We start from the raw sequence: 12,199 nt of genomic DNA on the forward strand, positions 1-12,199 counted from the left end.
AGGTCGAAGGGTGATAACTCTGCCGCCCACTTGCTGAGCCGGCCGGTGATTTCCTTGCCCCATAGTACTTCGCCCAAAGGATACTGCGATGGCACAGTGACTTTATGGGCCTACAAGTAGTGCTTAAGCTTGCGCGAAGCCATCACTAGAGCGTAAGCGAGCTTTTCCATTTTGATGTATCTTGTCTTTGCCCCTTGCAAAGCTTCGGCGATGAAATATACTGGCTTCTGGCCTGACTCTGTCTCTTGGACAAGAGCTGCACTGACCGCCACCGGCGAAGCTGCTAGATAAAGCAGCATTTCGCTTCCTGGTGTTGGGCTGACCAAGGTGGGTGGGTTTTGCAGATACTGCTTTAGCTCATCGAACGCGACTTGGCATTCGGGTGTCCAGCTAAACTTTCCCGCGCCCCGGAGGGTCTTGAAGAAGGGCAAACCTCTTTCGGCTGCCTTCGAGAGAAATCGACTGATCGCCGCAATTCGGCCTGCGAGCTTTTGTACTTCGCGTACGCTCGACGGAGGCTTCATTTGCCGAATGGCGTCGATTTTCTCGGGGTTCGCCTCAATACCCCTTTCAGAAACAAGAAAACCCAACAACTTGCCCGCGCGAACACCAAAAACACACTTCTCAGGGTTTAGTTTCATACCAGCCACGCGCAAGTTGTTGAAGGTCTCCTGTAGGTCGGACGCATGGTCGAGAGTCTTGCGGCTTTTTACGACGATATCGTCGAGATAAGCCTACACATTTCACCCCAACTGCTTGAAAAGGACCTTATACACCATTTTGGCGAATGTTGCTCCGGCGTTCCTCAGGCCGAAAGGCATTCTGAGGTGGCAGAACGTGCCGAACGACGTGATGAAGGCTGTCTTGGGGATGTCGGCCGGATTCATGTGGATCTGGTGATAGCTGGAGTACGCATCCAAAAAGCTCATGAGTTCGCAACCAGCTGTCGAGTCGACAAGCTGGTCGATCCGTGGTAGGGGGAAGTCATCTTTCGGGCATACCTTGTTGAGGTCTGTGAAGTCGACGCACATGCGCCACTTGCCGTTCGACTTCCTCACCAGAACCGGGTTCGCCAACCACTCTGGGTGATCGATCTCTTGGATCACCCCCGCCTTGAGCAGTTTTTGTACTTCGGCCTTTGCTGCCTCCTGGCGATCAGCGGACATTTTGCGCAGCTTTTGCTTCCTTGGCTTGGCACCCGGCTTGACCGCCAGATGGTGCATGATGAGGTCCTTCGAAACACCTCCCACTTCGTCGGGGCCCTAGGCGAAGATGTCAATGTTCTTCTTGAGCACCTTCAGGATATCCTCAGCTTCCTCTTCGCCTAGATCGCCCCCTAGCAGGACAAACTTTGTGGGATCGGCGTCGTCGACTTGCATCTTGATCACCTTGCCGTGAGGTGCAGGCTTCGGCATGCGTTTAGCATGGTCATGTGGTTCGGCCTCAACATTGTCCACTGTCCTGCTTGCTACCAGATCGCCCTTTGATAAGGTCGAAGGTTGAAGCCCCTTGACGACGATCACACCAATTGGGCCCGGCATCGTGAGCTTGAGATAGTTATGGTGGGAGATGGCTTCGAACTTGTTCAAGGTTGCACGACTGAAGATGGCATTGTAATTGTATGGGATGTCGACGATGTCGAACAGTATCTGCTCTTCGCGCCTGTTTTCACTTATGCCGAAAGCTACCACCAGTTGTACTTGGCCCAATACCTGAACTACTTCGCCGCCAAAACCACGAAGCAAGGCTGGAGCCTGGGTGAGGGCTAGGGTTGGCAACCCCATCTTGGCATATGCTTCGGCAAAGATGACATCGGCCAAACTCCCCCCGTCAACCAGGATTCGCCGGACTTCGAAGCCAGCTACCTCGGCCGAGATCACCAAGGGGTCTTGATGTGGGAACAGCACCCCTTCGGCATCCTCTGGCTCGAAAGAGATCTGCTAGTTCAGGTATCGCGGGGCCCCTTCGCCTGCCGAAGTGATGTTGTGCACCATCCACTGTTGCATCTTCTTTTGCCGTTTTGACAGCTGATTCGGCGGGTCGGTCCTTGTAATCACTTGGATTACTCTGCGCTGCCCATCCTGGCGGTGTTCGGCCGGTGGCGCTTGCTCTTGAATAGCTTCGCGAGGTGGTTCGGTGGCTTGTCCTTGTGGTGGCTTTGGATCTTGCACGTTGCCACGCTGCCGAATGTTTCGACATTGCTCGGTGGTGTGCGAAGAGCGCCCGTGAAAAGCGCAGTAGAGGTCTTTTCAGACCTTCTTGCGAACGGGCTGTTGATGGCTGCTTGCTTGTTGGGCGTCGAACTCCTTGCGGAGGGCTTGAACTTCTTCGACAGCCATCACCGCCTTGCCTGCACGGTCAGTTCTGAATTTCCTCCAAGTCATAGGAGCTTGGCCTAGTCTTGGCGGTTGTCCTTGGACCGGTGGTTGAGACTGGCGAACAGCGAGAGGAGCCGGTTCGGATACTTGCGCTTGTACTTGGGCTTGGACAGCGGCGACTGAGGCCTTGTCGTACTCGACTTGGATCACTTGCCGTCGCTTGGAATCCTCTTCGCCCCTCGCGTATCCGTCAATGATGCGGAGCAGGTGCTCGAGTGTCTGTGGCTCCTTGTTGGTGATTTTTCTTGTGAGTTCGCCCTCGAGCAGTCCGGCCGAAGCAGCGTTGATGACGGATGCCTCAGTGATGTCCTGCACTTGGCATCATGCTTGCGAGAAGTGACGCATGTAGTCCCTTATCGACTCCCCCGGTCTCTGGCGAATGCCGAGTAGATGTTGCTGTGTCTTCGGCTCCTCATAGGTGCCTCGAAAATTAAGGACAAAGACATCGCGCAATTGCTCCCATGAGTAAATGTTGTTAGCTAGTAAATTGAAGTACCAAGAACGGGCAATGCTGTCAAGAGCGAGATGTATTACCTTCGCCTTGGTATTCTCGTCGCCATGAGCGGCTTCGATCGCGGACTCGTAGATGGATAGGAACTCTTTTGTGTCAGTTTCGCCTGAATAGCGTGGGACGGGTAGGAACTTGAACTGGGGTGGGATTGGACGGATCTTGATTCCCCCACTCAGTGGTAGCCCCTTTTCGCCCCTGCCCTGTTCACGGCACCTTGTTGCGGATATGGCGTGGCGAAAGGCGAGGTAACGGCTTGCGCGTAAGGTTGGGCCACAGTGTTCGGCTGCGCGGTTCCAATTGGTGGTGCTTGATGAGCCGCCATGGATGAGTCGAACGTTGGCTGGGGCCACGCCATGGCGGCCTGGTTTGGTGCTTGGTTCGCCCCGAAGCCTGGCGTTGGTGCTTGCGGCCGAACAGCTGGTGCCTGAGCAGCATTGATGAAGTCGAACTGCGGTCCCTGACTCCAAGGCGAAGCCCCCAGACCTGGCTGATTCGACGGCAACCAACTGGGCGCACCCTGACTTGTGTTCTGGGTTGGCTAAGTTGCTGAAGGAAAGCTTGAAGCTGTGCCTGCCGAGTCGAAGCCCCTTTTGCCATTGCTTGTGACACTTGGCCGGGCAGTTGTGGGTGTACTTGAACAGTGACCGGCTGAGCTTGCGGCTGCCCGCGAGGGGCCGGATGTACCGCTGCGATCGAAGGCTGCCCGACGAAGTATGCTGGCACTTGCGTGGCTTGTGGGTAGACTTGGGGTGGGACATAGCCTGCCGAATACTGGAGGATTGGGGCCGAAGCGGCCTTGGCCCGCCTCGCTGCCTCGTACGCCTGTTGCTGTTCTTGCATCTGTCGAAGCATGCCTTGGAGTCGTGTCATATTCTGTCGCATGGCTTCCATGTCGGCTTCGGCTTGTGTTTCGGGGTCAGGGTTTACTTGTGCGGCGACGAGCGCAGTCGAGACCATTGCCGGTTGTGATGGAGCGGCTTGGGGCGCCAGCAGATGGCTTGTCGAAAGGATCTCCGCCCTGGTTTGGAGTGCCCTTGCTGCTGCAGCCGCCTTCATCGTGTCAGGCGTGTTCGGCACCTGCCCCAGCGAGGCGATAGGAGCCGAAGACGGCAGCAGTGGCGCGGGTGCTGAAGCTGGTGGCGCTCCGCCATCCTCGGCGACGGGCGCCGAAGGCTCTACACCCTCTTCGGTGGCCATCTCTCCCCCAGCTTCGCTTTCCTTTCACCTTGTAACCTTCTCCTTCACGACCCTCTTTGGTGGGCATTCGCTCTCAGTAGTTTCGCTTGGAGGTCCCCATGGTCGGCGCCAGCTGTTGTCGAAATGACAACTGCATACGTCGAAGGACGTGGTTACTCAACGATGGTTGGAAAACAGTAAAGTGTATTAGATTGAGAATTTTTCTTAGGATCCCCTTTACATGGCCCTAGGGGTCTATTTATATCCTTGTTACAGGCCCCCCTATTAGGGTTTAGGTTTTACAGGGGAATTTATATGGTTGCCCTTGTGAAAGGGACATTTACATGGGTATACAGTGTCATTGGCATACATGGGCCTCTAATGGGCCTGGTTGGCGAATGCCGGCCCAAAGGCCGGCCAAAGCGGCCAGGATGGCGAAGTCACCCTCCTTTGGCGGGCACCCTTCGCCCAGGATGTACAGTCTTCGCCATGGGGCTCCATCTTTTGCCGTCCTCGCTCCATTGTCTTCGCCATGTGGCTTCACCGCCTTCACCATGGGGCTTTGCCCCGATGAACTTAACACCTTGAGCCTGAATCCTGACTGGTCGCACGGTTTCGGCAGATCTGGTCGAAGGGTCTCATGAGATACTGCCAACATAGAGTATGGGGATCATTGGAGCTATGGTATACGCAAGATTGAAGTAAAAGAGACGAGAGACAATGATTTTTATACAGATTCGGGCACACATGTAATAGCCCTACTCCTGTTGGCCAAGGCGGTGTTGCATTTATATATGAAAACCACGTGATTACGATAAATTGTATATAAAATATTGCGTACCTATGTAGATATATCTCGCATATATCTACGAAATTAGTAGATTGATTTGAGAAATTAATCTACCAATTGTCTGTTTTAATACATACTTGTGTCTGTTTCCTGGTTGATGTTTGTGTACGCATAACAAGATCATGTATAAATTTCTCTCATATTTCAACGAATACTGTATACAAACTTTGTATATAATTCCCTCATATTTCAATGAATATTTGTCCATAATAATTTATCTCATATGATAATCAATATTACTTTGACCCAAGGGTAAAAGAGTCATTTTAAGTCTCCTATCATACTTGCAAAGCTGACATGGCGTTCTAATTAGGTAAAATTGGTAATTCATAAATATTAGCTCTCTCTCCTTGTGGCATTTCTGTAAAGAAATTTGGAAGAGTGGCATCTCAAGAGTGTCACTTTGTAAGAGTGGCAAATAGTTAAACCCACCTCGCGCCGCCCTATCGCCGCACCTCCTCCCATGCCATCCAACCATCATCCCCATTCATGCCTCTCCATCGCCACCCTACTGCTCGCGTTCGCTGGTTGCCTCTCCGCCGCCCCTCCCCTTGCGTCGTCCGTCGCTGCACCTCCTCCCGCGCCATCCAGCCACCGCCCATTGCTCGCGCCTCTGTCGCCACACTGCTGCTCACGCTCACTAGCCCGCCTCTACGTCACACCGCCACACAACCAAGGGCATTTTGGTCATCAAAGATGGAGGAAAGGGACAACTATTTTAATTGAAAGAAAATGACATTTGGGCGGAGCCCCCAGTTGAGAGTGACATTCTGGCGAATTTCAATTGTGGAGTGGTATTTTAGCAAAGCACCCATTTGAGAATGGTAGAATGTCAATTTTCTTGCTCAACATTGACAACCCATCATTTAGGATTTAGCTTATAAGCTTTATGGTTTTTTTCGTTGTATTTTATTTTTAAGTATTTGTTCTTAAATCGGTGTGTGTGTGTGGGCACACGCATGTGAGCGGAGCTCAACTTGGCACAATGGCGGCCAAGGTCGAGGCGAAGATGGTGGTGGTGGGTCTGGTGACCTCTTGTCAAGCGCATGCCCCCGCAAACCGCCACCGCCGAGGGCGGCATGGAGAGGCACGGCGAACAACGAGGAAAGGAGCAGCGCGACGAGCGGAAGCTGCAGTCCAACCTCGACACGCTGGTGCTCACCCCGTAGTCGGAGCAAGAAAAAAGAGGAAATGGGAGGAGATAGAGAATTGATGCGATGAGGTGAAGGAAATGGGCCCACTGATGTGGATCCCATTATTTTTTAATCTTATTATTTAACTAGCGTATGGGCCCACATATTTTGTTTTATTTTTTAAATTGTTGAATTTTGCTTAATGTGACACGTCGATGCCACGCCAGATAAAGACCAAATCAAATTAGCCACGTAGACATCACGTTAGTTGAAACCGTTGTTCAAACCACCTTAAAATCTATATTGCACTGGTTTTAACATATCGGGTGTATCGGTTCAAGACGAAAATCGAAGTAGCTGTCAAAGTTAAGGGTCATAAAATGAATTTATTCCATTCTTCTACTCGTCCATAACTCCACTGAGAGCGGGGCGAGCAGGCGGAGAGGCTAGGCCACACGATTCTCCTCTCGCTTTTAGCTTCCAACTCCAAGTCTCGCTCTCGCTTTTAGCTTCCAACTCCAAGCCTTTCTCCTCTCGCTTTTAGCTTCCAACTTGGTCAGGAACTAGGGTTTGTGTGATCTTCTGTCCAAGTCTCGCCGTGGTCAGGAGCTAGGGTTTGCGTGATCTTCGGGGGAGGAGGGGGCAAGAGAGAGTTTGAGGAAGAGGAGGAGAAGATGATCGAGGACCGGTGGATCCTCTCTTGTGGCATGCCATGGCGCTGGCCATAGCTACGGTGCGACTCCCCTACATACCCATGTCGTAGTGTAATATAGGTCTAGGCCCTTAGCAAATCCTGGGCCGAGGTAGCAAAGCTTGAGGGGGAGGGAAGCGGCCCTCCGGGCTGCTCAGACCCCCCCCCCCCCCCCCCGGCGTCACTTGTGATACAATGATACGCAAGCCTTGAGCGTATTCTCGAAAAAAAAAAAGTTAACAAAACGACTTGGGTCACCTCGCAAGAAATTTTAGATTGTGCCTAGTTTTCACTAAGGCAGAACTCATATAGTGGCAGAAAAGCATTACATCAAACAAGAGAACATTACAACAGAGTACTGTTTGGAAATCTAACCCAGTAAAATCATAGGTACAGCTCCAAAACAATCTGACATCAGTAAACTGCATTCAACCCACATTCTGCTTAGAAATCCATCTTCAACCGCCTCATATTTCTGTCGAAGAAATATCATCTCCAACTTGCATGCAAAAGCAAAACTCAAGAACAGTTCCCAATACCTGTTGCACAAATTGCTCAAGAAACACTTAAAGCATCTCCTGCCCTCTCCTTCTCTTGATCACTACAAAAGGTCAAGGTCACATAAGTTGCAAAATAAAAAAGGAAGGAGCACACTCAGTAAGCAACAAACCAAATGTCATGCCACTAGTACACTGTTATGAATGTCCTGCACTTCAAACAAAAATCTGCACTCCACGGCATTTTGTTCATAATCAAACAAATAAAGAATTGGGATAATCATGGAGGCAATATCAACCTACGCATTTGTTTCTTGTAACCGAAGAACAAGTTTACAGAAATCACAAAAGTCATGAATATTCTTGTGAGCATCTGCCTACAAAATTGAATACTACTTGATCAGTAACTCTCATGTATTGCATCAAGTTAAGAATATGCCAAGTTTGACATGTTTTATAGTGGAGTTGCTAGCTACAGCAGATAATTTACTGTATAACTAGCACATGTACAGATATACAGGTTAATATTACTGAAACTGAAAGTAACCCCACAGGGGCACTACCAATTGTCATGCCCTTTAGCCCTTACAATATTTCTCATAAATCCTCTAAAAGAAGATGATCAATACACTGCTCTAGTCTAGGCCACTACATTTGTAAAGTTCTGTACATGTGCATCTGAAAAACATACATAGCAACATACCGAACTTATACGAATTCAAGAAATAATCTGAACTAGTCGGACCAAATATTTCTGAACATTTCAGAAATAATCTGTACAAATATTTCCGAACATATTTGAACATTTCAGAACTAATCTAAACAAATATTTCTGAACATTTCTGAATTGCTAGCTAGCACAACATTGCTAAACATTTCTAAACCAATCTAAACAAATACAATTTTCTTTGATGCAGAACAAAGCCAAGCAGGAGTTCAGCACATATGCGGTATGGTCAAGCTTAGCATTGGCTACATGATGATTATCAATTCCTTTAATTACCATGAATTGTTCATGTAGACCCCCCAAGCCCCGCTATCTAGTAGCATAAACAGTGTTGTTTACTCTGGAAAAATATAAAGTTCATTCCTTCCTAAGTTCCAATGAGAACTTCAGCCCTACAAGTGTCTTCAGAACAGAGAACAGCATGATTCATGATCCTCCTATAGTTTAGTCTATCTAGGTACTCTGGTGAATCCTGAAACATTTCGAACAGTCAAACATGCATGGTTGCTGCAATTTTTGAGATACAGCCATCAAAATGTAATCATCTCACTTAGTTTTCATAAAGAACTAGTAACCGTAGACTATGCTTCCAAAAGAGATCAAACCTTGCTCATTGGTGATAATGTTAGCGATATTCCTCCAAAATGACCAGCAACGATTCGGCAATGAGCTACTGTATGTCCAGTGTCCAGAGATGCTTCAGTAGTTCAGTGATTCAGTCACTCCAGTCCAATGTGTCCAGAGATGCTTCAGTAGTTCAGTGATTCAGTCACTCCAGTCCAATGTGTTCCTCTTCATCTCCTCCTCCCTCTTAATATCCTTCTTCTTCCTCATCTTCACCCTCGGTTTCATCGGCCGATGCTGCAAATGCTCAGCCTGGAAGGCAACCATCGCCCTGAGCACCCCCACCATCGTCTCCTCGATCTCTTCTCCCCTCCCCTCCGGCTCCAGCAGCCGCAGAGCCCTCGCGACGGCCTCCATAGTGCTCACGCACCCCTTGTGCGGCTCCTTCTTCACCACAAGCTCCCCCTCGAACATGCTGTCGCCGTCAACGCCGCAGTCGACGGGCAGCGAGACGGGGACGGCGAAGGAGGACAGGAACGGGAGGCTAGCGGCGTGCATCTCCTTGGCCTGCTTCCATGTCCCATCGAGCAGTAGCAGTGTCGGGTTGGCGCGCGCGGGCGGAGGCGTGGATCGGCACCAGGAAGCGAGGTCGGCGGCGTCCGGCGAAGGGAAGAGCAGGAGGACGGGAGAGCGAGAGATGACGGGGGCGGAGGAAGGGAGGAGGCGGCGGCCGGGGATGAGGCGGAGGTTGGAGAGGGAGCGGGCGAGGAGGGGGAGGGTGGAGAGCGGGTTGCGGCGGAGGGCGTGCGGGTGGTGGAGGATGACGACGGTGGTGGAGGTGGGGAGCGGCGTGGCGGGAAGGTACGGGCAGAGGCAGACGGTGGTTGGGCGGCCGCAGCCGGAGCTGCAGACGGCGCGACCGGGAGGAGTCTCGTCGGCGGTGGCGTCGCCGGCGGCTGAGGGGAGTGGCTCGAAGTCCATCACGATTTTGGCCAGTAAAAGCTCAGCACTTTCCCATGTTTATTAATCTTGGCCCATTTCACTGCTATGGGTTATATAGGCTTGGGCCGAGGTTACACTGGTACACAATTTTCCCTTGTATTTTTCATCACAAATAAAGGTTTAAAAGAAAGGTTTAGTGTGTTAAGAATCCAAAAATAAACAACATGCTGGTTCTTTGAATTTAACGAACAAACGAAATTAAATTCTCACAGAAAAGAGAGTTATTTTCATATATTGTTCTTCTGTTGGCAGAGCAGGTAGAAATGGCTTACCCTTAGCCAATCCGAGATACAGGGCCCACGGAAGCAATGAGAGCAGGACATCCTCGTTAGCTTCTCTCCCACCTCAAAGACCTCCAGTTAAACAGCGCATGCAATTGAGCTCCTTTGCCTCGCTCGCCCAAGCCTCCTGCAGCTCGGCCATGGCCGTGCTCGACGCGGGCACAGCACCGAACCCACTGTTCCTGTACGCGGGGACATCACTGAAACTACCATTCCTGTACGCCATCATAGTAGGTTGTATGGTGGTGGTGGTGGTGGCGGCGGCGATGGCACCGTGACTATTCATACCAAAGTGAAGCTACCGGTTCAAGAGCCTATCTAAATACATAACCCCGTCACACCATTCGATCACCATCCCATTCTTATGGTAGGTGTTATCCACCGAATAGCTTTCCACCTCTTCTTCATGCCCATCTTTGCGCATCGCCCATAAATATGGCATATCATCTCAATTGTTTCTAGGCAAAATTTGCTAAGGACACTCAAAAAAATACGTAATTAGCTGTGGAACATTATAAAGATGTGAATTTGCTCGAGAACACTTCAAAATTCTGGTAATTTGCTGCTGGATACTGAACGCATTAAAATATAATATCCACTCAATCAATGAGAGAGAAATCACATAAAATGACAATTTTGCCCTTATCTTTTTTTCCCTTCTTTCAGTTTGTTCCGAGTTCCGATGCTCACATGTAGCAAGCTCTATTGGCTTGCCCATGGTGGACAGGTGCTAGCGCGTAGTCGACGGCGTGGTTGTGTAGCATGCCGTTGGCACCGGCCTCGTCCCCACCCCCAAGCCCCCCGCTGACCGCCCGCGCGTGTCGCCGAGACGTTCCTTGGCGGCGGAGCTCCCATGGATTTCGGCGACAAAAGCAGAGCTAAAAAGTAGTCAGAGAGTAAATGGTACTAATGAACAACTAGATGACCAAAGATTCAAAATTATAGTTGTAAACAGTGGGAGTTGTAAAACAAGAGCTAGTTTCAGAAAACATAAGCTAAGCTTCCATAGAACTCTTTTATATAGTACTGATCTGTGATCACTTGTCACTACACACACCAAGGGAAGGAGAGAAAAAGAAAGATCAGAAGCAGAGACCTATTGCTATGTCGAAGAAGGTAAAATTAAAAGCAGCAAGAAAGCAGAGGAAGGCGGCTGGCTAAGCTTGCTCCAAAAGTTCAGAGATTTGCTGCAAGCCCGTGAGAGCAGGGGGTGTCTCTGGCTAGTAGCCGCCAGCGGCGTTGGCTGCGAGCTTGATGGACGACGGCAGCGGGCTGCACAGCAGCGTGCGCGGCGGTGGCGGCTGCTCCAGACGCCTCCCTGCGACGTCGTAGTAGATCATGCCGGAGAAGTCCAACGACTGGCACTGCTCCTCCATCAGTATCTCCTTCCTCCACACACCGTCCTCCGCGTGGAAGCTTAGCTCCAGCCCGACCTTCCTCCTCCTCCTCGACGACGACGAGATAGCCTTCTTGCTAGCCTTCTTGCTGCCTCCGCCACCTAGGAACGGGCGAAAGGCACGATGGCGCGCGACAAGAAGGACACCGCGATCCCCACCCGTGACCGCAGGTGCAGCCGTCGCGCCGCCCGTGCCGTGGCCCAGGAACCCGGCGGCCGCGCCCCTCCTAGCCTCCGCCTGCCCTGCTGCATGCGGCGTGCCGGCTCTAGGCTCCAAGCAGTCGCCGTCTGCCAATGGGGTGATGGATTGGGGGGAATCAATGGAGGATTCGGTAGAAGAAGATAAGGGTAAAAATGTCATTTTTTATGGTTTCTCTCTCATCAATTGAGTGGATATTATATTTTAATGTGTCTAGTGTCCAGCAGCAAATTACCGGAATTTTGAAGTGTTCTCGGGCAAATTCACATTTTTATGATGTCCCACAGCTAATTACGCATTTTTAAGTGTCCTATAGCAAATTTTGCCTTGTTTCTAACCTTTAGATGATTAATCTATAGCCTAAATAATTTTCTTCATTTTCTTCTCTCATGAAGCCATATCGTCTTACTTTTACTTTTGGATTATCAATCTATATGCTATTTAAATTATCATAAACCACATCAACATAATGGTTTATAACCTTTTTCCAATGATCAATAAAAATACAAATTCTATGGGCTTAAGATGTCTAGCTATGATATTTTTACTGATTCATACTAATAGCAAAGCGCGGAGTTTCATATAGTTATTAGGATGTTAATGAGCATTCCATTTTGTGTAGAAATGGATCATGGGGTAGCATTAAGGAGTACGTTTTTTCTTCTCTGTTTGGTGTCACAAAGGCTATATTTTTTTTTGGCATGGGCTCAGATTTGTCGATTACTTTTTCAAGTGAAGCACAAAATGAAATAAATTTATTTGAATAGTTTTTACTTGATTTTGGTGACAACTAG

At 49.8% G+C, this 12,199-nt stretch overlaps 1 protein-coding gene and 1 long non-coding RNA gene across 2 annotated transcripts; one reads left to right on the top strand and one right to left on the bottom strand.

Annotated features, from left to right (window-relative positions):
• The first annotated feature begins 6,502 nt into the window (after nucleotides 1–6,502).
• LOC107279709 (uncharacterized) lies at nucleotides 6,503–8,487 on the top strand. The gene is made up of 2 exons (XR_001541994.3): nucleotides 6,503–6,781; nucleotides 8,154–8,487. It is a non-coding gene; the product is annotated as an uncharacterized lncRNA (long non-coding RNA).
• On the bottom strand, nucleotides 6,989–9,521 carry LOC4351476 (tRNA-uridine aminocarboxypropyltransferase A). Its single transcript, XM_015763899.3, has 2 exons — nucleotides 8,569–9,521; nucleotides 6,989–7,340 (listed from the first exon to the last, which is right to left on the bottom strand). The coding sequence occupies exon 1, from the start codon at nucleotides 9,506–9,508 to the stop codon at nucleotides 8,729–8,731; it is 780 nt and encodes a 259-aa protein (XP_015619385.1). The 5' UTR covers nucleotides 9,509–9,521; the 3' UTR covers nucleotides 6,989–7,340; nucleotides 8,569–8,728.
• Nucleotides 9,522–12,199: the final 2,678 nt, after the last annotated feature.

This window comes from Oryza sativa, chromosome 12 (assembly GCF_034140825.1).
Source record: "Oryza sativa Japonica Group chromosome 12, ASM3414082v1".
Classification (NCBI taxonomy): domain Eukaryota; kingdom Viridiplantae; phylum Streptophyta; class Magnoliopsida; order Poales; family Poaceae; genus Oryza; species Oryza sativa.

Coding starts and splice junctions, on each gene's coding strand:
- LOC4351476 (XM_015763899.3), bottom strand. CDS start 9,508: ATGGACTTCGAGCCACTCCCCTCAGCCGCCGGCGACGCCACCGCCGAC.